Source organism: Phalacrocorax aristotelis, chromosome 6 (genome assembly GCF_949628215.1).
Source record: "Phalacrocorax aristotelis chromosome 6, bGulAri2.1, whole genome shotgun sequence".
NCBI lineage: Eukaryota > Metazoa > Chordata > Aves > Suliformes > Phalacrocoracidae > Phalacrocorax > Phalacrocorax aristotelis.
Genome location: NC_134281.1, coordinates 25,585,115 through 25,610,520, shown reverse-complemented (window position 1 = coordinate 25,610,520; position 25,406 = coordinate 25,585,115). Strand labels below are relative to the sequence as shown.

General features: G+C 40.5%; 2 protein-coding genes across 4 annotated transcripts; one reads left to right on the top strand and one right to left on the bottom strand.

Moving 5' to 3' along the window:
- The first annotated feature begins 6,309 nt into the window (after window positions 1-6,309).
- Window positions 6,310-18,911, top strand: TSEN2 (tRNA splicing endonuclease subunit 2). Of its 2 annotated transcripts, XM_075096716.1 has the most exons (12): window positions 6,310-6,412; window positions 7,197-7,392; window positions 8,202-8,283; window positions 9,030-9,066; window positions 10,910-11,441; window positions 11,554-11,631; window positions 12,248-12,298; window positions 12,955-13,093; window positions 14,820-14,856; window positions 15,541-15,652; window positions 16,255-16,344; window positions 16,816-18,911. In XM_075096716.1, exons 2-12 carry the CDS (start codon window positions 7,219-7,221, stop codon window positions 16,873-16,875), a joined length of 1,392 nt encoding a protein of 463 aa, XP_074952817.1. In that variant the 5' UTR covers window positions 6,310-6,412; window positions 7,197-7,218; the 3' UTR covers window positions 16,876-18,911. The 2 variants fall into 2 exon arrangements, with proteins under 2 accessions (XP_074952817.1, XP_074952818.1); XM_075096717.1 differs by lacking the exon at window positions 11,554-11,631.
- Window positions 18,912-19,635: 724 nt separating this feature from the next.
- Window positions 19,636-25,399, bottom strand: MKRN2OS (MKRN2 opposite strand). 2 transcript variants are annotated; one of them, XR_012661125.1, is made up of 4 exons: window positions 25,086-25,339; window positions 23,892-24,200; window positions 23,072-23,234; window positions 19,636-20,399 (listed from the first exon to the last, which is right to left on the bottom strand). XR_012661125.1 is itself a non-coding variant. In XM_075096722.1 (4 exons), the coding sequence occupies exons 1-4, from the start codon at window positions 25,298-25,300 to the stop codon at window positions 20,180-20,182; spliced, it is 648 nt and encodes a 215-aa protein (XP_074952823.1). In that variant the 5' UTR covers window positions 25,301-25,399; the 3' UTR covers window positions 19,636-20,179. The 2 variants fall into 2 exon arrangements, 1 of the variants encoding a protein (XP_074952823.1); XM_075096722.1 differs by having other exon boundaries at window positions 24,151-24,200; window positions 25,086-25,399.
- Between the last annotated feature and the right edge of the window lie 7 nt (window positions 25,400-25,406).

The window sequence follows — 25,406 nt, the reverse complement described above, 5'->3', positions numbered from 1 at the left end:
GCAGCCAGCCATGTTAAAGCACATTCCCAGATCAGGCATGGTCTAGATTAAATGGAGTGACACCAAATTTTCATTTTGTTATATAATCAAAATAACCTATTCTGTTTCCTTAATATTGTAAAAGAGTTAAAAGCATTGGAGACAAATTCAGTTTTAGATGTTATACTTACATCTATGGGAATTTATAAATCACGAGTGCCTAGTTTTCATGTGGTCCTGGAAGCTGCCTTAAAATGATCTGGTACATAGCATTCTCTAAAACCTATTCTATCCTTACATTCAACAAAACTGAAAATGCCTGGGAAACCAGAAGAAAAACAGTGAAAAAAAGTCTCTGGGTTATTCCCAGAATGGAATTCAGTAATTTTAAATAAGGCCTTCACTTCAGCTCCTTGAAATTCCCTAGTATTTTAACTAAATCGCTGGTCTCTGACCTATTATTAGTGCGTGGGTATGCAAATCACAAAAACATCACACAGGACATAAACTGGTATCCCTGTTTGCAGAGAGAAGTTTAGATAGATTACAGGTAATCAAAGAAGTGAGTAAGAATGTCACTGATTTGGCAAGGTAAAGATGACTCTCTGGATTGGCTGAGGCAAATAAGCAGAAATCATAGAATCATTAAGGTGGGAAAAGACCTCTAAGTTCATCAAGTCCAACCGTCAACCCAACACCACCATGCCTCCTAAACCATGCCCTGAAATCCCAGAGTGATGACAGAGATCCTCTTCTGCCAGTGTATACAAATAGACGCTTGGAGTTGTAGTCTGGCATTTCCCATGCCACAACACTCACCTCTTCGGCAGAAAATGAGCACACGCTTAAAATGGAGTGCAAACCTTGCTCTTGGCAGTTGCCATAAGGCTCCCTTGCCCTGCCAAAGCAGTGAAGAGGACCTTTAGTAAATGAATATCAAGGCCAAAAGGCTGTCTGCATACAGTTTGTTTAAAATTGTGAGCATAAAAACGAATGTGTGCTCAGTCACCATACTTACATGCATGCAAGCATAACTGTGTTTCCAACACCTGTCAGATACCCAGAAAAAGTAGGTAAATATTAGACTTCAATATTTGAAGAGAAATGTAACGAGAAAAGCAATTATTTTACAATTATGCAGGCATATCTAAAAATCTGAGGCAATGATTTTGGAATCTGCACGCATCTGAACGCAAAAATGAAATGTGCATAGAAAAACTAAAAGCCAAGCTGAAAAAAGCCCCAAACCACTAAGAATCTTGAACGCTTTTTTCCAAATATTTATTCCTACAAGTTAATACCAAGTACATAATAATTTGAAAAAATAATAAGAAAGGCAAGGTTGTAAACAACCAGAGAGATAACAAGATCTGAATAAGATCTGAAAAGTCTGTCAGCCTTAAAGGACCTTTTTCTGAGAGTATAAAATACACAAAGCAAAAGGTGGTTCGAGTGTTTTGCACTAGATTCAGTGCCTTTTTAGACAAAGAGCCAGGTGCACAATTTCACTAATAGGAAAATCTATCTTGTATTTACATCTTTCAACGGAGCATAGTATTTTTATGCATTTTGCACAGGGCAGCTACCTTCATTGAATTTATGATTGAAAATTGCTGAAATATGGACATCTAGTGGAGACATGTAATGATTACAGTTTTCTTTCCAATGGAAAGACAAAAAATGAAATGGACTTTTTACTGATTATCTTGCTGGAGCCTGGAGTTTTGTCCTTGCTTTTCGCTGCCTGGCCCATTGCTCAGTTGCATGAGGTGAAGGTGACAGAGCCGGAATTTGGCAAAACAGAAGCTGTGCGTCATTTAACAACTTACCTAGGTGATTGATGAAGCAGAAAAACTAATGACCCATGAAGGAACAAATGTTTCTTCAACAAGAGGTAAATAAACCTGATATGGGAGCTCAAGGGATGGGTGAAAATCAGAGGTTCTAAGTGCCCTTAATTTCCCCTGAAACTGCAAGCTCAGACCTTTTCCATTAGTTTCCATGGGGAGAAGGAAAGTGATCATTTCAGGGGTGTTGAGAGCCTCGAAGCAGCAAAAATTAATGTTTAGATTTTCAAACACATATAGGTTGTAACACAAATTGAGAGCTAGCTATGAGGACAAAAGTGACACTGTACACTGCGATGTCTGCAGGGAGAGGCTGATGTCAGCTGGGCCAAATGGTTCTATAAGAATCCCTCACCAAAGTGTATTTCATTTCCAAGAATACAAAATCATTTTCCATGTCTGAAGTAAGTATGCTAACTACAGACTCATTTCGAACCTTCTCTTTTCTCATGCTATTCACTTTATTGCCATCTGCCTCGGGATTTCTGCTATTATGGGATTTCTTACTGGGTTGATGCTTGGCCAATATTTGCCTGATTTCTCCTTTTTTGTCTCCTGTGAAAACCATCTGAAACTAAGCAGAAACTAACCTTGATTTATTTCTTTAATAAACAAAATGAAGATACTGCATATTAATAAAAATGAAAACTATTCCCTAGTTGTTTTTTTAAAGTTTCCAAAAACAGTGTCGTATCTCTGTCAAAGTTAATGTAACCAGAATTTCCATGGGAATTTCTGTCAGTCTGGGGAAACTGGAACCAGCTAATGTAAATAGCTACAGTCCATTCCCCAACTACTGCTCAGATCACCTTGTGAGAAAGTAACGAGCTTTATTGAAAAGTAAGTGTCAAAATGTTTCTTTTCCAGACTACATCTAGTATGGGATAAGAAAACTTTACAGGAACATCCTGTGGAAAGCAGAGTCAGAAGTGAACCTAATGATGGATCATGTCTGGAATTTCACGGGATTCTATGCAAAACTTTTTCTTTCTTTGGTATGCAATCCAAAATTACCTGAAGACACTAGAAGAATAGGTCATTCTTTTAGGATTTTCTAACTTCCTCTAGAGTGCTACGTAGGCAAATAGCTTCACAGGTTGACTTTTCTGTTTCTTTTAATAAGCTTAAGAATGTAAAATATGTATTTAAAGAGTACCTGGCCTCTATGTTTTGGCTGAGAGAGGACTGGGAATTAACTTCCCAACTCCCTGTAAAAGTCCCCAAACATTCAGAAAACAACCACCTTGGGTAACAAAACTCCCTAGCACTTCCCTGCATATGGCAACTTAATATTACTGGCAATGAAAATTAGTTATCATGAGCTGTTACATATTAGTTAATATAATATTAAATGAGATTTTATTGGATAAATGGCATGTTTCATCTAAATGATTCCAGACAAACTTTGTAATATGACTGTTACTGTGGAAGGGCACAATAAACCACAGAAAGGCTGAGAGTACATGATTGCAAATGCTTATGTAGGTTTTAAAGGATATTACCATGTATGTGGTCACAGAAAGAGTTTAACAAGCCTGATGGTGACAGCATGTCTTTCCATTTTAACTACATTTCAGTTCTACCCCTCTACCAGTGACTGAGAAATCAGGTAACAACACAGAACAGAAGCTAGCAACTTCCTCCTGGAAAGACATGTTGCTAGTTCAGAGGGACTCCTATGCATGCACTGGTGTCCCCAAATGGGACCATGCCATAAGAAATTCTGGGTCTGGCAATGTAGACATCAGGATGTTGGGAGTAAGGCAACAGACAACCAAAAGTTATGTAGCAAAGGCAACTGTGTCAAAGTTTAAGGCAATGCGTTTCTAGAACTGCAGGATTACAACCAAGTTGTTCTCACTGTGATTTGGAAAAGAGGGTTATATCAGTCTTTTCAGAAAGCTGACATGGCTTTGGACCTTAATTTAATAAAGAGCAATGGAATAATTCAGCTGAGTATCAAGAAATAGTAAGCAATCAAGTACTCTGCATTAGAAGCAATGAATCAGCCAGACACAACACGAAATAGTCTGTTCTCATAATGACGTTCCTGAACCGAAAGACTGTAAAACAGAAATGAAAATCTGTAAGATGATTTACCAAAAGCTGTGGGCTTTCAGCCTCTGTAGGGCAGTATAGAGTATTGCATTTTCTGCTGCACTGCAGAGATCAGAAAAGCACCTGGAAGGATAAATCCTGAAAACTCCCATGAAAGGGCTCTTCAGTGCTCTTAGTGCAGCCCCCCATATCAAGGCAGGATGAACTTTACTTGAACTGTTCCTGAAAGACATTTGTCTAACTGTTCTTAAAATTTCTGGTGATGGACATAATACAGTCCTCCTAGGTAAGACAGTGTTGTCCTCACCTCACAGGTACGATATTATTTTGCAATATAACATCCTTGCTCCTGCTGTTGTTTTCCAGTGGTCATGCAGAACAATGTATCTCTCCCTCTTTGCAATGGTCTATTTTGCCAATTTTACCATTTCTAGACTGAGTTATTTCAGCCTTTCCTCTTAGGTCACTCATCACTGTCTTCTTGACTCTTGACAGCAATATGGCATTTCTGACTCATTCCCAGTTTGTGATTCACTATAATCTCAAGGGTTTGCTTTTCAGAGCTACTGCCTAGTCATTTAGCTGCCGCCTTGTCCTTTGCTGTCTCATCATAAAAAGGGAGATCCAGATATTTGTGAAAGTGCAAGTACAATTAATGATATTCTAAAAAAAAAAAGGCCATGACTCATCTTAAAGCAAGCTTGTCCTTCAGATAGCAAAATCTCTGGTTGAAGCACAATCTGGGCTTATAATCAGAAACGGGACCAGATACTTGGTTGAAGAAATAAGAGTGTGAGTCAGTTAATTGGCTGAATGGCGCACGCTGCGTTTTCCTCTCAAGGCTGTATGAAGATAATGAGATGTGAAGGAAAGCAACTGACCTATAGCTTTTTTATGTTTTGTCTACTTCTCACTGTAACGTACGGTCTTGTAGTAATGTGTCTGCACAATGAGAAAACATAGATATATCCAGCATAGATAAACTCCACTTCCATTTAAATGAGACTTGATTTGACAAATTTAGAAGGAATTTTGAAACACAGCGACATCTTTGGTGCTGGCTTACCTTCACATTGTTACCTAGAACACTTTAACTCATGGGTGTTTTAATAGAGGAGCTGTAAGAACGAACCCCATCTTAGAGCTGTGTACTTTGGTGACAGGAATACAACAGGGTCCTTTGTGGTTTAGCTTCAACGCTTTGTATGTGAATCAACATTGAAAATAAGTTAACACTCATGAGCTGGTATATAAAGTGGACCCCTGTAGGAAATAACTGTAAGAACACCAGCTTAGTATTCTCGTACTTTGCACATTTCCTGTGTGGTCTTATAACCACCACTGCCTCCCCCTCCCCCAGACTGTTCGTAAAATAGGAATAAGAGATAAAATACCTCATAAGAATAATGTATTTTTACAACTTTTCGTCAGTGAATTCACTGATCTTTGCTGAAAATCAGACAGAATTCTCTACTGGGAGTTGGTTTCCCTGGAGCCAAAATGTCTTGATCCTCTTTCTTTGACAGTGGTACCTCACAAGATAACCCCACAATAAGAAAAAGTAGTTGCATTGTAGTCACATGTATGATTATGAATTCGATGAGCAAGGCTCAAACTGTTAACAAGTTCACTGTGTATCAAAACAGAAAAGGCGATGTTTGCTTCTCACTAACTAGTTAAAATGCTTTGCATTTTATTCAGGTACTTTTTTAAAATTGCACCACCTGCATTCAGCTCTGGCAATAAGCTGCACGATGACAATTGTCTCTGTTAATAAGTTGTGTAAGTAGCATTGCATTATCCCAGGCAGTTAGTTATGAGTCACGGCCATGTCAAGGGCTTGCTGCAAAACCAAAACCAATTGCTTCAGGCTGAAAATTTTATCTCTGCCTCACCTCCCACAGCTATAAAATTTCATCTACTCATGTATCTCAAATGCCCCTCACCACGAAGCTCATCTTTCATTTCAGGAGGGGTGTCCCACACGAAATGTCACTTTTCTCTCACTTTATTAAATCGCCCCAGTTGGTTTGTAGTCTGCGGACATTACTGCAGTATCGAGGTTGGCAGCGACTCGACACGCAGAGCTGCAGTGCGGCGGTCCCCAGGGAACCCAGCGTTTCTCCTTCTCGCAGCGAAGCGACCTGCGCGCCTCTCGCCCGGGAGCCCAGGGCCGGCCCCTCTCCCCACACATCGCCCAGCTGCCCCCTGCTCACACCTCGGGGCGGGGACGCCCGTGCCTGGAAGCGAGCTACGCCACAGCCAGCCTTCGCCACCTCCGCCCACACGCGGGACGGGGACCTCACAGCCATAAAGAAAAACGGCAGCGCTCGCAGAGCCCACAGATCCCTACCCGCTCCCGCTCCCCCTCCCGTTCCAGTTCCCGCCCCCGCCTCAGCCCGCTCCCGCCAGCCAGACGCGCACGCGCGCACGCGCGCCTGCCGCGGGGGCGGGGCCTGGGCCTGGGCCTGGGCCTGGGCCTGGGCCTGGCGGCGCTACCCGCAGGCGAGGGGCCTCCTAGTGCGGCGGTGAGGGATGCGCGGGGCGCGCGGCCGCTATGGCGACGGGCGAGCGGCGGGTCGCGACCTGTGGCCGCCCGCTGGCCCCGGCGGCGAGGTGCCGGGGTCCCGAGGTGCCGGCGGGCTGGCCGGGCGGGCGGATGGAACCGTGGGTTCCGGTATCCTGCCGGCCCCGGCCCCGGCCCCGGCCCCGTGCAAAGGCCGCTCCTCCGTCTGGGCACCGGCAGGGCTTGTACCTCTCTCGGCCGGGCGCGGGGGGTTGAGGGCAGGGGGCTGCGGGCAGACCCCCGCGGCGGTCTTGGCTGACGGCAGAGGTTACGTGTCCTCTGCCCGCCTTCCCTCCTTAGAGGGATTCCCGGTTCGAAGGAGACAAACTTGACAAGCCGCTGCTCCTTCTCCAAGATTTATTGCCGTCATTATTCAAAACAGTTTATATTTAGGCACTTGCCTGGTGTGGTTTCTGCTGTTCTACTCGGTCGTCTGTTATATTCTTGAAGGGTTTTCAGCAGTTTATGTGCTCGCCTTTCATGCTAAGTTTACTTTAGCAACTCTTGGCTGGGAACTGTCCCTGCCTGGTCTTCGGGGGATACTGCAGTGCCTGAGAGAAAAAGATTAACAGATAAGAGTAGCAAATCGCTGCTTATGTTTATTTGGCCTAATAGTTACAGAATTAAACTCAGATTATACGGTAGGATTTATTGCTGATTTGCTATTGGGAAGGGAATATTGCTGAAACATAAAAATGGGTGAACTTTAACTCCTGAACATGAAATGTTTTGTTTCTACTTTTTAGGAGGAAACATTAATGTTAGGAAATGGCAGAAGCAGTTTTTCATCCCCCAAGAAGGAAAAGAAGAGTTTTTGAGTCATATGAGTCTCCCTTTCCTGTGGATGTAGGTGGGAAGGATTTCAGAATATGCCAGGCTGAAATCATTAACAACAATGTTATTGTGAGGAACCCTGAAGATATTGAACAGCTTTATAACAAGGTGCTGTACCCTGTTTGCACAGCATTTTTAGTCTTTTAAATATAGGTAAAGCATAATACTAGATAAAATATGCCTGCCTTTATGCTTTCCATCCCCTTCAGCCTCTGGTAATCCTCCGTGTCTCCCTCCTCTCCTGAAATCTGTACAAAACATATATTCTGTATCGAATGTGAGGAGTATTTTGTTCTTATACTAGTAAATACATTTTGGAACAAAGTGATGTTGTGAGCTAAAAAACAACTGCAAAGGCTTCATGTTTGTTATGTTTATTTCTCGTTTCAACAGTTTATGCAACCTTGCAAAAGCCTTTTCTTGTTTTTAAAGCTCAGGAGGTTGGAATAGTAATCTTACAAATGCTTTGTATAGTTCTTTAAACTTGAGTATTTCTTCCTGAGTAAAATAAACTACATTAAGCCTTTTATGTCTAAGTACCGTTTCACCACCATTCTTACAGTGTAAATGCAGTAGCTTTATCCATCTCTCTGTTTTCTGTTATGCATTGTCACAGCATTGATATACAGGAGTTTCCTCTGCACCTGCTTTCAGAAGCCTGTTTGGAGATGTTGACTGACAAATATGTAGAAGTGAGGAAAAAGACCCAACACCCTCCACTGGTTAAATCTTTGACTGCAGGTGTTTAATATTGAGCTAGTTATCAGAAGCTAAGCAACAAGCTTTAGGCAAAGCTTAAATGCTGCAGAAATTCAGTTATTTTTCTCAGCTGATCTTGGCAGTCAACATTTTATAATTTGGAAATAAGTTAATTTTTGTGTCGTGATATAACAGGGATTTTTTCCTTTTCTTTGAAGGGCTATTTTGGCAAAGGTATCCTTTCAAGAAGTCGACCAACATACAGCATTTCAGACCCTTTACTGGTTACTAAGTGGCAAGGTAAATTGTGCCCATTTGTACTTCCATCACTATTCTAATAGTACTTTTCACTTTTCTTTACTCATTGAAGATCTGTGTTTATAAATTACACACAGAAAAATAACCTCTCTACCGGGTCAGATCAAGGATCTTTCTCTGCCTCCCATACCTGATGATGGCCAGTACAAGACGCCTAGGAAAAAATATAAGAACAGGAAATGTATGTCGATAGCTCCTTAGTGCATTCTCCTAAACTTCACTAGGAGATTTGTTGCTTAGGAAGTCTGTAAGTAAAGGTGTCATCATTGGACTTTCCTTTGTATAACTGCCCAGTTTTTCTTGGTTTTAATCTGTACATTTTAGTCTCTATGAAATCATGAGGCAAGGATATGTGAAATTTTTAATCTGTTTATAGCTGATTACACCTAATCTGTTCTTGGTTGTTTGTAGAAAGACTGACATTCTTTATTCAGGTTTTCCATGACAGTTAAGTCTCAATGGGGATCACTGGATTTTATCATATCCCTCCATAATCGTCTTTTTACGGATTGGAGAAAAATAGTGTATTTATTTGTTCCTGTTGTACAGGCTGTTACCTCTGTAATTTTCCTTGTTCTGCTGTGTCCTTCTTGAATACAAGTGGGACCAAAATGGCATAGAGTATTGAAAATGGGGGCAATTACTAGGCTGCAGGTTACCTCAGTAATCAAAATCACATGAAAACATTTTCATATTGATGAAACAATGTATTATTTTTCTTTATACAGGTGCTAACTTAAACATGCCTATAATTGCATCTAAAAAGTAAGTTAGTTTAATTCTCCTTTTTTTTAGGAAACAGATTATTTTATATTTTATCTTACTGGTTTTCACATTGTTGGCTGTATAAATGAGGATGGAGACTTGCTTCTATTTCTTTTTTTCACTTATAAATCACATTAGAAAAACTAGAAATAGGTAGGTCATATTCAGCATGGTTTTTCATGTAAGCTTGCAGGTATTAACTGATGAATAGAAGCCAAAACTGATGGCATGCATAGTAGTATAGGTAATTAATAATAATATCAGGCGTAATAAACTTGTTTCTCAGCTGAGGAGGATAAAGAGAAGTTTCTGGGGCAGGCTATTTAAAATAACTCTCCCATTTCCTTATTGAAGCGTTATAGTGTGGGCTGAAGCAGCTCTTGAACCTTTGTAATACATAAATGTTTAACTTTTTTTTAAAGTCTCTATCGACTTTGCTATTTTGTACATTTAGCAAAACAGAGTGTTGGACCATTGAACCACGTATTTATTTTGTTCCACTTAAATAGTATATGAACTAATTGTTACACGAGTGTGCAAGTTAGTTACTCTGTTTGCTTTAGTCTTATGATAACTCTAAAAATTTTACTTTATTTAAATTTAAAAGATATGTTCCTTCAGTCCTCAACTTTAGGTAAGACAAACTGTAACAGTATCACTGTTACTATTGCTACTGCTACTTGCAGAAATGCTTGTTCTTATTAGTCTACTTTGTGAATGCTTTATGTGGCAGCAAATACAGGTGAGCATCAATGAATGTGACATTACGTTCGTGCAGAAGGTGCACCATGATCTGTTTCAGTAGAGATCTGTAAGTGCAAATTATATGGTTATTAAATCATAGGACAAAGGGGAGAGTATTTTTTTATAACATAATTCAGTGCTATAGTTTTTATAGCTTTATTATGAGACTTCAGAGGGAATTATGTTTTGTGTTGACACATGAAATTTGCATTTAATTGTCTTTGTAGTTCTTTGTTACCTGGTCTGTAATTGCTGTGTTAGGATTTTGTTTTGGGAAATGAAGAATATTGTATTAGAGTTGTCCAGGTTTGAATAAAGACAGCTGCCCTCACCTACCTGTAACTTTCACAGAATGAAGATTTATGTCTTCAACTGGACAAAAATGTTATCTTCCAAGGAGAAATAATTGAAGGGGCACTAAGACCTCTGTCATAATTGAAAAATATTAGGTATATTTAGAGCTTTCAGCTGCTGTCTCACTGATAGGATTACTGTTATTTCTCAGGGATGTGAGGGTTTTGGTTAAAACCGAAGGTAGCTTCTGCTTAAGACTTCTACGCTGGTGTTTTTCCTAGGCCATTGCTGATTCAAAGACAGCTAAAACTGTTTTGAAGATATTGTTCTCAGTAGTTAGCTGTATAATAGATGAAGCGTGTGAGAGCTCTATATGCAAAGCCTTGTTGCATATTTTAATCGTGCAAGCTCTGATACCAAGATGTTTTTGCAGGGAATTCAGGCTTAAGGCTTCCGTGGGAGAAGGGAGTTTTTGTCTGTTGAAGTTCTTGCTTCTTGAAACTGTATAGGAGTAGTCCTCAATGCATGGCTCTTGTGCAGTGTTCGGTAACAGTGTTTGTTGCCACAGAAATTTAAAAGGCAAAACAAAGCTCAAGAAGGTAGGAGAATCTTGATGTTCAGTAATGTGATCTGCAGCTTCCTGAAGACTGGAGGCCTATTATGCTGTGCATGCTTGTATTTTGCATAGCAGTTACTGGGGTCTGTGTGTTCAGATCTGTTTTGTGAACTGTGAATCTTTTTTTTAAGATACTAATTAAAGGATGTAATGCCCTAGAACTTCTCATTTATTTTACTTGTTTACTAGGTACCAGCGTCATGTTCAGTGGGCTAAAAGTATTTTGCAAGAGCAAGGATTTGATGATTGCTCAGTTACCAAAATTCTTGAAAATTACACTAAACCTCTTGAGCTGCCATTTTTGGAAGAGGGTGGAGCTGAACAAACCAGTAATAGTTGCCACAGAATGGGCCCAAATACAGAAAATACAGAACTTTCCAGACAATCTTCTACAGACACTGGCAATGTAGTAGCCCAAAGTCCTGAGAATCAGAATGAAGGCTACAATGAAGCCTGTTTGGAAGGAGATCCAGCGTTTGATCCTGTGGTCGTATGTGGCTCTAAAGAACAGGAGCAAGGTGACTTGAAAGATGTAGCTGAAGTGTCTTGCCAGAAGCACAGTTTTCTCGTGCATTGCGGCTGCCAGGCTAAGGAGAGCACTGAGCAAAGGTCTTGTGAGATGATCAAGTCAAAAGAATGTGCTCCAGAATATGTATTGGTGCAAGAGGAAGAAGGAGGTAGTTTACGTCCTGAAGATGGCTCTGCTCGTGCGCAAGAAAATGTAAGCATAAAGAGCATCCTAATCTTTCAGAAAAATTATATCAGTGCTTTTTTCAGACTTCTGTATTTTTTCCAGTTTAAAGTTCTAGTAATTTAGTAAATTTTTCTTGTAGCTTGTCAAGAAGGAAAAACTAGTATGCAGAAGAAATCCATTTAGGATTTTTGAATATTTACAGCTCAGCTTGGAAGAGGTATGTTTTAAGTACAATACAAGTTGGTTTACTTCTAATCTGATAAGTAAACATTAATCTATTTTACAACATAATTGAATACTTGTTTCTGAAGTACAGGGTTCCTCTGTGTCTCCTAAGTATTTGGATTGTCTTAGTCATTAAACTTATTTTTCATAACCTGCGATAATTAAATTATATGGTTAAAAAAAAAGTTGGGTCCAATCCCATTTGCTGTAGTTGAATAATCCCACTGACAAAGAGACCAGTGATAGGACTTAAGTATAGAAATACCAGGAATATAACATTTGTATGAATCCTGCTTCAATTGTGCTGCTTCTAAATATATTCAGGTGTGTTAGTTTTAACACAGTGCCTTCAGGACTCTACAGCACATGGATTGATTTTTTTTTTTTTGTGTAGCCTGTTGAAATGTAAAGGTCATGAAGGCAAATCTCAGAGGAAACTTTCAGGCAACTTGTCTCGATGGCATTAGGATTCTTGTATAAAATTAATTTGAGCCTTTGTTCTTGTATGGAATATAAACTACAACTATCAGTCTAAACATACTCTGTTTATTCTTCTGTTATTCTTTCCATTTTCTGTTTATTTTGGTTTATTCTGTTTATTTTTTCAGGCTTTTTTCTTGGTGTATGCTCTGGGATGTTTAAGTATTTATTATGGTGAGGTAAGAGATTGAATTAATTTTGGATTGTTGGGGATACCATTAGTTTGGCTACATTTTGGTCTGAAATTTTTACCTGCTATGGTAGTATTTTACTCTGTTAATTCTGAAGGAGGAAATACCAAACAGAGTAATTGGGAAGTTTTTCTTATAAGTAATGATAATTCTGTTTACGAAATACTGGTCTGAAAGTTTTATGTTTACCAAGATAGCTGTAGTTAAGCACAGTTTTTTGGTAGAGAAAGGTTTTTGTTGTAACTTAAGCAGAAAATAGGGGAAAGCAAGTATGGGAGGAATAATACAGTGAATAGTCTCTTTCCTGAAACAGGAAAATTCCTTCGAGTTTTAAGCATTAATCTGTAAGTATATCAAGCTACTGTTAAGGTAATGACAAAATAATTGAAACCTATGAGATTTTCCTTCAAACAAGGACGTTGTGGGACTGATTGTGAAATGCTTATTAAAAAAAAAATCACAAAACACTAAATGGAGCAACAGGTTTCTGTCTTGTATTTAGGGATTCTGTATTTTATTGCCTGAAGTTCCTGCTCTTTGCAGTAGACTGTGAAATTTGATATTTGGCTGTTACGCTCTACTACACACAGTATTCTATATCTGGTTAATATACTCACATTAATGCCTTTGCTTATGATTTTTAGGAGCCCTTAACTATTTTGAAGCTATGGGAAGTTTTCAGTGAAGTGAAGCCCAATTTTAAAACTACTTACATGGCATATCACTACTTCCGCAGTAAGGGTTGGGTCCCCAAAGTCGGACTGAAGTATGGAACTGATCTCTGTGAGTAGCTTCCTTAAAAAAGTGGAATCGTTCGCAACTGACTTCTTTTCAGGCACTGCAGGAGTCTGGTGCCAAAGATTAATTCAGTAACAAGGAGCTGCATGACTGGAGCAGGCTTTGCTATTTGCAGTTGGTGAAAGACATCTTTGGCTGGACTATGGGTTAGCAATAAAGTTAGGAGGAGTGGAGTGTAACATCACATACCTAGTAGCTGAGGAGATGGCTCGAAAGGTCTACTGTTTTGCATCATGACGTTAATAATTAATACAGGATTGCACTGAAATTCACTTCCCAAGGTTCTCTGTCCCCTTCTAAACACATCTTCTACAGTATTAACATGACAGTCTCTGGAATAGCAGGTTTGCATCTAGATCCCAATTCAGATTGAAGTCCATGCATCTCATTATGCATCCCGTTTAATGGAAGCTGGACTTCAGCTGAGCTTACTGCTAAGACTTTCTCTGTATGTTTGTTGTTGGGGGGATTTTTTGTTTGTTCTGGGGGGGGGGAGGGGGAAGGGATGTGCATGTTTGTTAACTGTAGGGTTTTTAATCTTACAGAAAAATTAGTAGTGTCCAAAATCCCTTGCTAAATAAGTAAGAACTACATCAAGCTTATATCAACATAAACAGTACAGTAATGGCTGTCGTTACAGGAAAATGTGCATGAAGGGAGATATTTTTAATGTATGCACGCAAGTCAGCAGGTGTTTTAATACTGCTGATGCACTTATATAATTTTGGGGTTTATGTATTTGAATCTGTTGAGGTTATGCCAAGCCAGTCATTAGGATCAGTGAGTAGGTTTGGCTGAATTCAACACTACTGTTCGTAGTACACTGGGCTGTAGATGGAGTATATGTGAGATTGATACTAGTTTGTTCACTGTTTGCTTGTGTTCTGGCCTGAATTTGGATTTGTGCCAGTCAAAGCAATTGGACTAGTTTAAGGTTAACAGTAATTCTGCCTTACTCCTGAGCTCCTCTAGCTTCTTGTTCTTTGGTGGTACCCTCTTAGAGTTGGTATTACTACAATTGCTTATAATGGATAATTTGCAAATCATGCTTGTCACTGGAATGAAGTGCTGCTCGTCCTTTACCTGACAGGGCCTTTGCTAGCCAGCTGTGTAAGAAAACCTGCACTACGTAAAGTCCCCTCTTACAAGCTCGCCACAAAGGGACGAGGGGAAATGTAACCATTTAGCTCAGTTCCAGCAGTCCAGCTGCAATGAGTCATGTGTTCCCTTGGACAGAGAAGGAACTTTCAGTGGGTCTGGTGGGCAGTATGTAAGAACTTGTGCACTTTGCCTCTCTTGTGGAAAATGCTTGCTTGGAACAGAAACTCAATGGCTTATTGTGATCTCTTACTTGTACTTTAGTGGCTCAACTTCTGTTGCAAATACAGTGCTAAAAGCATGAGACTGTTACAGAAAAATTCCATCCTAAACTTTTTTCCCACAGCAATTGCTAACTGTCCTTTTTTTCTTCTACTTTTATCTTTTACTGGCTACTACCCTGCCCCAAGTCACCCTGCTGCTCCCATGTTTTTTTGTCTCTTCCCTCTCTCTCCACTTGCTGGAACAACTCAATTCTGAGCAGAATTCAAAAGCGTTTGTCTTGTGTAATTAAACCTTACAAAACATTTGAAAATATTTATGGACCCAGGTATTAATCACAGAGCTTCCAGCTGAGTTTATCTAACACTAATGTGTTTCTCTTTCATTTCAGTGCTGTATCGAAAAGGGCCCCCTTTCTATCATGCAAGGTTTGAAGCTCATGTTTCTGTCTAATTCCTTATTTTCAAATTAGTAAATTTCTCTCGCACAAATTCAGTGTCTCCACTGGTTAAGCACATATTCTTCACTCAAAACACTTTGCCACATGCATTTGTACTGGGAATACAAAAGTCATTTTAGGAGAGGTACTAAGTAACACAATTTCATTAAATTCATGTAACAGTAATAAGATATTAAAAATTAAAAGTTGCAGTGAGCATAGTTAGCACTCATATGATGAATGCACTCAGGAAAGTGACTTGATTTAGTAAAACTGACTTAGAAATATGTGGGATGGATAGTCTGTGTAATTTGGGAGAAAAATCTTTTAAGGGATGATAATTGTCTTTATTCATAGCTAGTCAGGTTGAACTCCTAGATAATGAATGATTATAGGTAATAAATTGATGATAAATGTCAGATTGGCATTTGTAAGAGAATGCTACAAGCATCAGTAGAAGAGTGGGGAGGGGACATGCCAGTAAGCACATATTCACAATGTCATCTTTTCTCCTCTTTTCCTAGTAGAAAGAGACGGAAGTTTCACTACTTGTTTACTGCATGCTGGCGTATTGTTTAACACCAATTTTTAGGCTCTAATTCTTACGTTTCACAATCTTCCTAAAATGGTAATTTTTCTTTCTGTGAGTTGTCCTGTCTGCTTTGTTTTCCAGTTACTCAGTCATTGCTGAATTAGTTGATGATAATTTTGAAGGTTCTCTTCGCAGACCACTCAGCTGGAAGGCCTTGTCTGGGTTGAACAGAACAACTGTTAATGCTTCTAAGGTAAGTGTAAGATGGTAGCTTTAAAATTATAAATGTACAGTTTAGTTCCAAAGAACAGGGAGTTGGAGTGAGGCTGGAAAGCGAACCCTTCTGTTTCTAGTCAGCTGAAGAGCATGTTGAGTTGCCAGTAGGCAAACAAGAGCTTCCTTTGTCAATATCCAGATAAATTCTGGAAGAAGCTTATTAAAGTTCTGTCGCCCGTAGGAACATTACAAGTTGCATGAGGAACAGAAGAAGGTCCTGAGGGACACTTTCCTGCTTGCCACTTCTGTTTTTAAAACCCTCTCCGTCTACCAGGACTTTCTTTGAACAGCGAAACTGAAAGCTTCTGAAAGATGTTCTCTGTTTTAGCGCCTCATACACAGTGCTTCCATACTCATAGCCATGCTGCTCGGGTGTTGTGTTATAATTGTAGTTTATCTTACAGCAGTATTATGATTTGATAATGAAAATGACATATGCATATTATACAGCTCTCCCCAACTTGGATTGCAGAAGACATAATGTAGGAAAATTGGTATCTGCACTTCTAATTAATCAAAAACTTGTATAGAAAGAAATTAGTTGAAATCCACGTATTCATGTTTTCTGTTTACCACCAGGAACTTATGTTATGCTACTTGATTAGACCATCTGACATGACTGAAAAAGAGATGTCAACACCAGAATGCATGAAAAGAATCAAGGTTCAGGTGAGTAATTACTTCTCTGCTTTGCCTGTGTAGCTTTGCCTTGGGGCAGCTGGAGAGCTAATGGTAAGAGGCCCCTTGAACTGTTGCTTGCTCTTTAGCATGCTTTGGTTTTTGCACGTGTAGCAATAAAAATAACTAGATTCCTTTGTGCCCCAAGGCATGAGAAGTGCATTGCAGGCTCTGTAAAGACTTGAGGTCTTCAAATCTAAATTTTAATGTCGCTGCTACTGTGAGCGTAAGCATTTGCATGGGGAAATGGGGATACCTATGGAGACTGTGGCATTAATGTATGTTTAAAAATGGAGAAAAATGTATGAGACCAGCTCACTTCAGGAACAAATGTACTCATCCACTAAAATTTCTCAGAGGTCACATAATATACATAAATTTGCTAAAGGCTTAATCCCCATCCCTTGCTAATTATCTGTAGCTTCCCCCCACCCCCACCCTAATTGCTGGTTTTTATTTCAGGAACTGATTGTAACTCGTTGGGTTTCTTCCCGTGAGCGCAGTGAGCAAGATGAACTTTGACTGTATAGGGAAAAGTTGGGTTTTTTTACCTGACCTTCTCATGATGAACCATTGCCTAAGAACAGTTTCTATCAATGTATTCAGCTGGTGTGTGTAAACACTAAAGTGTTTCTCCAGTCCTTCCTGTTTACTGGAGAGAATTCTGTATTGAAAAACATAACTGAACTATGATAATGCATATGAAAGGGAAAAAATTAAAGCTGTGTCCCAACTCAAAATACTTGCTTGTTTCCTTACACATTTGTAAGTTTTATCTTTGAATAGTGGCTAGACTGCAGCAATTAGTAATGGTATTTTAAATATTCTGACAGATCCAGGCATTAGTGCTGAATTGGCACTACAGCCTGCAGAGCCACTGAAGTCCAAAACCTGAATGTCTGCCTGAAAGTTGATGCAATGAGGGATCAAACAGTTTTCTGGGAATACCTCACAGATCCTTCAGAGGTGAACTTGAGAATTGTAAGGCTAACTTTGCACAAAGTCCTACATTTCTTCAGAAATGAGGACTTAAACTTGATAGTCCTCAAGTTTACTGTTAAAAGCCAGCAGTAGTTGTAGTGAGTCAAATAACCTTTTGGGATACCGATAGCACCATTCTTCTTCAACCAAAACCTGACTTCATAGCCTTGATGAAGCTGCACAGACTTAGATTTGGGGAGAGATTTGGTTGTTGCAATATTAAGCATTGTAACATGTTGCTGCTAGGTGCCTAGACCCTGGAATTTAGTGGTCCCAACTAAAAGTGCTTATTTTCACAAGCATTGCTCAGAATTGAGGAACTCTTCCCAGAATGTGCAAGGATTTTAATTAATTCTTGGGTCTAAGCATTGAACAGCAGCGTTAGGTGTTGGGCAGTAGGTAATGCTGGGGTACCTTTCCCAATTTCGGTAAAATGTCTTACTTCACTTGGGATTTGCAGCTTAAGATTTCTTCTTGAAAGTAAGAGCCTATAATCTCCCCTGATGACAGCAAGATGCTCTTTACTTTTGTTGAAGATGCTGAGCTAGTGAGAGGAATTCAGTCTCTCTAGCTTGGCAAGTATAGGTCTGTTTCATCACCACTTTTTTCTCTTTTATCTAGCAACTACAATGGTTTATACATTTTTTTATTTTTCCATAGAGCACTTGTAGCTTTCTTTGCTCTGGTGCATTGTATGTTGTAAAACAGGCTGAGAGACACCACTGTGTTTTGTAGAGTGAAGTATAGGATAGTGCTGAGCAGTTCTGCCTTGCCACACTAGGTGCCTGCTATTTTCTGACTTTTTCGTAAGATTTAATCATCTAGATTGCAGGTTCCTAAATCTGATGTTTGCCATTGCTAAGCCACATTTGGAAAACAAACAAACCCAGCAGGTATTCAGCTGTCTTTCAAGTAGAGCCAGGAGGTTTAAGTATCAACTATGCCGCATTTTAAGTATTGCTGCTTTAGATTCAGGCATTTGAATTCCATCTAAGCCTTTGAAAAATAGGCTTCCTTGTGCTGTTAAGATTTCCTCCCTGCCATGTTGTAAGAGAACACATTTGCTGCAACAGTAAGGATATGTTATAGATGGTGACAATGACGCCGTTTTGAATTTTCTTTGTGCTGTTTTCATTCACTAGAAAGGGGGCTTTGCCTCCTGGGTGCAGGAAATTTTCCAGGGCTGGTAAAAATTCTGTCAACTCAGCCTGTTCCCAGCAAGCACAAAATTACAGTCTGGTTTACTGAGGCAGTTTAGATTGTAAAGCCACGTCACAAATGCAGGAAACTACATACAACTCGAAGTGGAAGATCTTCTAGTATTTGCTTTCATTTAATATGACTTGTACTGGAAAGCTCTAAAATGAAAATGTTAATTGCATAATGGCTTCTTCAAGCTGAACGGGTATGTATATGTTAACTGTACATGGCAAGGCATTTTATTCTAGCTGCAGATGACTGTACTTCATGTTTCAGTACTGTTGTATCAAATAACTTACATGAGATAGTTGTACCATAGCACTGATACTTGCCACTGTATTTATATTTTACCAATTAAAATACAGTACTTAAATGAAGTATGGATTCTGACTCACTCAGAAATAACACACCATAATCTCTTTTTGTAAGCCAAATCCTAGCTGAAGAATTCTGATTTGCACCAGGAGTGGGTGGATAGGAGGTCTAACAGCAGCTGAATTGCGCGTTTCAAGCTCTTTGTCTCTATGGTGTTTTCTGAATATGCTTTTAAAGGAACTATAATTTAGAATTTAGCAAGAAGTGGAAGGACATGGGGGGGGAGGTGTGTAAAGTGTAGTGTATGGGGCTAGAGAGAGTTGGGGGGACAGGGTAAATGCAGTTTGTGTTTATAAAAGCATAAACTAGATGCAGACAAAACCCCAATCACTGACGATTACTTCTCCGTCTTTGAGAAAACAGGACTTAAACCTATACTAAAACCAACTTCCTTTAGTAGAAGGAAAAAAAGCTGAAATTATTTTCTTAAACTGTAAGTAAAGTGAAATTGCACAAAACTATGGACTGCACAATTTTGACCCCAGCATACACTTCCATGTAATGTACAATACGTAAAAGTGCTGTTGGAGAATCTTTTTAATTTTTTTAACTTAAGTTTCTTTCTGTTAAGTTCTGAAGTTTTAACTCTGAGATAAATCCTGAGGAGTCTGTTGCTTATTACAGATACTAACAGATCCAGATGTTGAATTATCTTTTAATACTAAGCATCTTTCTTGGTTTGAGGAATAAATGTGCAAAATGTAAAGAAGAATTGGAAAATAAATATATCTGGCAAAAAGGATGGATTTATTTGTTGCTATATTTATTAGTAATTAAAGGAAGATAACTTTGCATGTAGTGAATCTGCATAAAGTCACAGGCTTTGGATATCAGTAGCATGCGAGCACAAATTCCCTTTTTTAACTCATCAGTAAACAAATATGACAGGAGAAAAACATTTTAGTTTGCTACAGCTTAAGCTACCACAGTTCAATTTTTAAAACCCTTAATTACATAGTAGTCATTATTTCTGATATTAAGTGTCTTGGCAGAAGACAGCATATGGTGAATGTAAATAGGAAAACATTTTTTCCTATGAATAGTTCCCACAGAAATTTTCTAGTAGTGTCAACATTGTATGTATGTTATTTCATTTGAATGTGTAAGTTCAGTTTCCCGATCCTTCCATGGCAGCAGGCTAACATCTGAAGTTAATAGTGTTTTTAAATACATGAAGTAGATCATGGATCTTAAACCCTGGCATCTGCAGTCTTAAGACTTTCTTTTCCTATTGCACGTTGTAGATGTTTTAACATCTACGCTGTAATTTTCAGCACTGTTTTTCTTGATCAGGAAGGGGTACAATGTAGAAATCATTAGCTGTTAGCTCCTGATGCAGAGTAATGTATTTTGAGGCTTTCTTTGTCTGTGGGATCACAAATTCCTCTGTAAATTCACTTTTACTCATTTGCTGTTTTCCTTGTGCAGTCAGTACACTGTTAATGAACGCCAGTGCATATGTGTAGCAGTTGTGGTCATGTTCTTCATACCTAGGAAAAGTATCTTGTGAGTAAGAACACTAATCCATTAATTACTGTGCATGGAGGAATATTTTACTGGGTGAAATAAGGAAGCACATGCTTTCCAGGAGCTATTGCCATGTTCCTTTAATGCCGGTACTTAAATATAATTCTGTTCATCACAGGTTGTACGTTCCAGCCAGGGATACTAGAAATTGTGAACATTAAAAAAAATATTATTTTTTTATACTTATTTGGCTTTTACCTTGTTAACCTTTGCTCTTCCATGTATTGTTACTGTGTTAACTTGAAAACTTCTTCCTGCGGCAGTAATGTTAATTGTGTGCCACCACATGCACTTCTTTCAGTGTGGCATTAATTTGGAAGCTTACTTCAAATCAAGTAGATTCTATCACTAGTATGTTGATCAGTTGCTCTGTGGTGTGCCAGTCAAACTCCCACTGGTAGCACTGTGCCAGTTGTGCAAGGACAGAAATACTAACTGAATAGGAGAAGCAGCCATTTAAAAATGGTCTTGCCTTTTTTCCTGGTTCCCCCCCACCACTACCCTAACCTAGTAGCATTTGGCACTTACCCGTTCTTTCCACTGTCAGAATGTTTCTCAGATTCTCCCAAATGTTTAATGCTGCCCACTAACTACTTCAGTAATTTATTCCATTCCCTCACCATGTAGCACTGCTTTTTCCACTGGCCCCGTATAACTGCACTTGATATGGACCTGCTCAGACTCCTGTTTGCCATCTGCCTAATCCTCAGGCTTCTTCCATAATTGCCTCATCCTGTGTCACTTTTCCCTTGTTCTTCCTAGCCCTGTGACTCGTTCCTTGCCTCATACTGCCAGTTGCTCCATGGTCTGTGTTGCCACAGGGAATCTTCTGTCAGGCTTGCCTGTCAGCCCTGGGAGTTTACAAGGTGGTTTAGCATGATCTGAGGACTGCAGGTATCAAAAGCAACCCTGCGACCCTGAACCCAGTTCAGGACAGCCCACTGCTTCCTTCAAAGCTCCTCTGGTTTGCTAAGGGTATCTGAAGTGACCTGTAAGCTCCCATTTAGGAAGCAAGCAGTTTGCTACAGTGTACTTATTTACCAAAATAATTGTTAAGGAAAAATAATTATGAGTAACTTGAAGAGTGGCCATCATCACTGTTCAGTACAAAACATCTGGAAATGACAGTGGAAAAAAATGTTGGGTTCACCAGGTCAGGGCTGAGTCTGGGGAGCGCCGCAGCATGTGCAGATAACTTCTGTGTACACAAGTACTTTACTGAGTCAGTTCCACAATTAAGCAGAGCATGTAACTTTCGTTCTTGTATTTACAATGCAAGAGAGTCTGTAATATGCTTCTTATTACCATCTATGTCTTCCACTTAGCATCTCATTTTTGGGAAGCATGTCTCTATATCCTTACAAGCAAACCCAGTATCTCTCAGTAATTTAAGATATTGTTGGTCATGGCTGTGGCTGCTGTTCTTTGCTGCTGTTAAGTGTCATCCTTCTAGTAAATGAAAAGCAATCAATAAAAATAAAATTGGGCTCGGCCTGCACTCAACAGAATTACAGGATTAATTTAGTGCAGTTCCTGTCACTGAAAAAATAGAGGAGTTAACGGAACTTTTTTTAAGCTGTTAAATTTTCAGCAGTTTAGTGGTCACCGGTCTGTTTGTGGAAAAAGTAGGCCACTTTGTCAGAGGTGGCAGACAGGAAAACGAAAGAGAAGCTTGTAGAAGAGATGCACACATCTACCTACCTTCTACCAGTGCTTCTCTGACAAGTTAATTTTAGTAACGATGTTAAGACACTGGCAACTGTAAAAATATCAGAGACGCAAATCCTATTGGCTTTACAAGTTCTGTAGACGCTGAAAAAATTTATTCTAGGTCAAATTCTTTCATCTCCTGGTATTAGGGAGATAATGTATTATCTCTGAAATTTTAGTCAAGCCCATACAGAATTGCTGAAACCTGATTTTGATTTGTTGTGGGGTTTTTTTCCTTTTACATAAAATGACATCTATGTTCACTAACATCAGCACTTGACAGAACTATGCTCAGACAGGCTGTTTGTTAAATATACTGTTACTGATGGAGCGGTTCAAGGACTGGTGTTTTCTTGGAGAGCAGGTTGCATTGTCATCAGCAGGCCTGGTGATGTGGCAGTGCATGTTTTAGCTAGGCTGTGTAACTTGTAACGCTGTCATCAGGCATTAATGGGCAAGTTACGATCTGGGCAAGAATGCCATCAGTGTGTTCAGCCTCTAAGCACAAATACAGCTAAAACTGTTGCAACCTGGAAAAAATAATTACAGAATTGCACCTGGACTTTTCTACTTCTGTACTCAGCAGCACACTCTTAAAGGTAACGTTTCATTGAACTGGGTTTCTTCATGCAAAATTCTTTTGTTGCTGAAGAAAGCTTCCCTAAAATGATCTCTTATTTTAGAGCTTTTACACTCCAGCAGATGAGTGTGTTACTTCCAAGTTAAAAATACTTTTTTCTGTTTAGCAAGGCCACTAAGTTTAAGACAGCCTGACAGCGCTGTTTAGACTGGTTTGCTAGAAATGTGTGTTCTAAAGAAGCAAGGCTCTGAACGAACCACAAGCTTCACAGGATCCAAAACAGAATAGCCCAACTTATGATCCCAGACAAAAAACTCTATTGCATCCAGCTTTTAAACTGCATACCTATGAGGAAGCCAGGCCTCTCCCGCAGAAAACTCCTCTAGGAGCATATCCCACTGCTGAAGCATTCCAAACGCATCTGGCTGTACTAGTGGGATACTAATGCACTGTTCCCATCCAGTGTCAGCTCTGTGAACACCGTCTTCATTGTAATTGTACACCACACCTGAAAATACAAAGCAACAGATTGTCAGGTGGCACTGGAGAATCATATCCAAATCTTGCCTCTTTTTTTTTTTTAAGTGATGAAAGCCAGCGTTAATTTTCTGCGCTGCCATGTTTTCTTAGACTAGCTGTACCCTGCCTTCCTATCAGCAGCCTTCTGTGGCTACAGAGTAGAAAATGCAGTGCTTGCTTTTATCAAAAACCTGTTCTCGTTTTTACAGTGTAATTTCAGATGTCTTTTGATAATGGAAGCAACTTAAGGACAACCAGGCTTCTTTTTTTAAACCCACAAATTAGACGACTTTTAGATTAAATATCTCAGGTGAAATTTTGCAGGGTGGGCCTACTCTAGGACAGCCTTATAGGATTTTTAATGTGGCTTTTTTAATGTGGGGACTTTTAAATTTTGTTTTTCAGTTGGGGGTATTTTTAGAATTAGCAAAAAACTATGTTTAAGTCAAAATTTCCTGAAACTTTTTTAAAAGTAGTCTGCCTAGCTTTTTATTTCCCTGTGGCAGGAATAGAAGTCACCTGTCAATTCCATTCTATGCAGCTCCTCAGCACGAGAGGAGAGGTGTGTACTTTTGATTTGAAGCTCTGTGTGCTCACTGCTGCAAGGTGAGATAAATTCTTGGACTCAAGGTTCTTTGATCCTTACATGATACTCTTTGGCAGGGAACAGTTAAGCTCCTGGTTCCGATTCTTCAACAGCAAAGCATCAGATATTTGGATGCTGCAGCCTGCATTTTTAACAGGTACCAGATACTGTTGCAACAGCCGAGGTGGCTCTGAAATAACCACCACAGCATTCAGATGATCCTGGGCGGAGGAGGCAGACCTCACCTGCACGTACAGTGTAAATACAAGGTATGGGAGGCAGACAGTAGTTTGTAAGGCAACCTTAAAGTACTTTTTACCATTACTATTAGTTATTCCAACATGAAGATCAGATTTCCCGTCGTATCCCCTGAAAGAAAAGGAACAGTATTGGAGATGGATTTGAGCGTTGCTTGTTCCCATTAGAAACGTCATTATGCCATCCCCTCTTCAGAACAAGTGGTGCTTGTCAGGCTACTTAGATTCATAGAATCATTAAGGTTGGAAAAGACCTCTAGGATCATCAAGTCCAACCGTCAACCCAACACCACCAGGTCTCTTAAACCATGTCCTGAAGTGCCATGTCTACACATTTTTTTAACACCTCCAGGGATGGTGACTCCACCACCTCTCTGAGCAGCCTGTTCCAATGCCTGACCACTCTTCCAGGAAAGAAATTTTTTCCAATATCCAATCTAAACCTCCCCTGATGCAGCTTGAGGCCATTTCCTCTTGTCCTATCACTACTAACTTGGGAGAAGAGACCAACACCCACCTCACTACAGCCGCCTTTCGGGTAGTTGCAGCTCTCCCCTCAGCCTCCTTTTTTCCAGGCTAAACAACCCCAGTTCCCTCAGTCGCTCCTCATAAGCCCTGCTCTCCAGACCCTTCACCAGCTTTCTTACCCTTCCCTGGACACGCTCGAGCAACTCGCTGTCCTTGTAGTGAGGGGCCCAAAAATGAACATAGTATTCGAGCTGTGGCCTCGCCAGTGCCCAGTACAGGGGCGCAATCGCTTCCCACTCGGGCCCAGGGCGCAGCCTGGGAGGCGAACCTCTACTGCGAGCCCAGAAAAGGCAGCTTCGTTTCCAGAACGGGGTTTGGCCAGGACTGGCGGGAAGCTCGCTCGCTCAGTCACCGCCTCCCGGCGCCGGCCCAGGGGGAGCGGGAGAGCCTGTGGCCGCCAGGCGAGCACTGGCCCCTTCCCCGGGCCTTCCGCCGCTCCCCTCCCCTGCCGGGGCTGTGCCGCCCGTACCCGAGGAAGGTGCCGGCGGTGGGCCGGAGGAGGAAGGCACGGGGCTGCCGGTGCCCGTGGCGGAAGGGGCTTGGGATGCGGAGCGGGGCGGCGCGCAGCCCGGCGGTGGGCAGCGGCTGGTGGCAGGCGGGGCAGCACGGCGGCACCCGGCGGCAAAAGATGTCGGCCCCGCAGTGCCGCACCCGCAGGATGGCGGCGGTGGCGGCCTCCGTCATGGCGGCGGTGGGTCGGCGCTCCGCCCTACCCGCCGTCTCTCTATGGTCCGGCTGAGCGGCGCTCTAGCCCGCCTCTGTGGGGCGGCGCAGCGGTGAAATGTGTCCG

Excerpts from the sequence above, each read along its gene's own strand:
- TSEN2 (XM_075096716.1), top strand. The coding sequence starts at position 7,219 with ATGGCAGAAGCAGTTTTTCATCCCCCAAGAAGGAAAAGAAGAGTTTTT. Across the intron at positions 14,857-15,540 it reads CCCCCTTTCTATCATGCAAG|TTACTCAGTCATTGCTGAAT; the intron begins GTTTGAAGCTCA and ends TTTGTTTTCCAG. Across the intron at positions 15,653-16,254 it reads CAACTGTTAATGCTTCTAAG|GAACTTATGTTATGCTACTT; the intron begins GTAAGTGTAAGA and ends GTTTACCACCAG.
- MKRN2OS (XM_075096722.1), bottom strand. The coding sequence starts at position 25,300 with ATGACGGAGGCCGCCACCGCCGCCATCCTGCGGGTGCGGCACTGCGGG. Across the intron at positions 24,201-25,085 it reads ACCGCCGGCACCTTCCTCGG|GGGATACGACGGGAAATCTG; the intron begins GTACGGGCGGCA and ends CTTTTCTTTCAG. Across the intron at positions 20,400-23,071 it reads GAGGCCTGGCTTCCTCATAG|GTATGAAGAACATGACCACA; the intron begins GTATGCAGTTTA and ends TACTTTTCCTAG.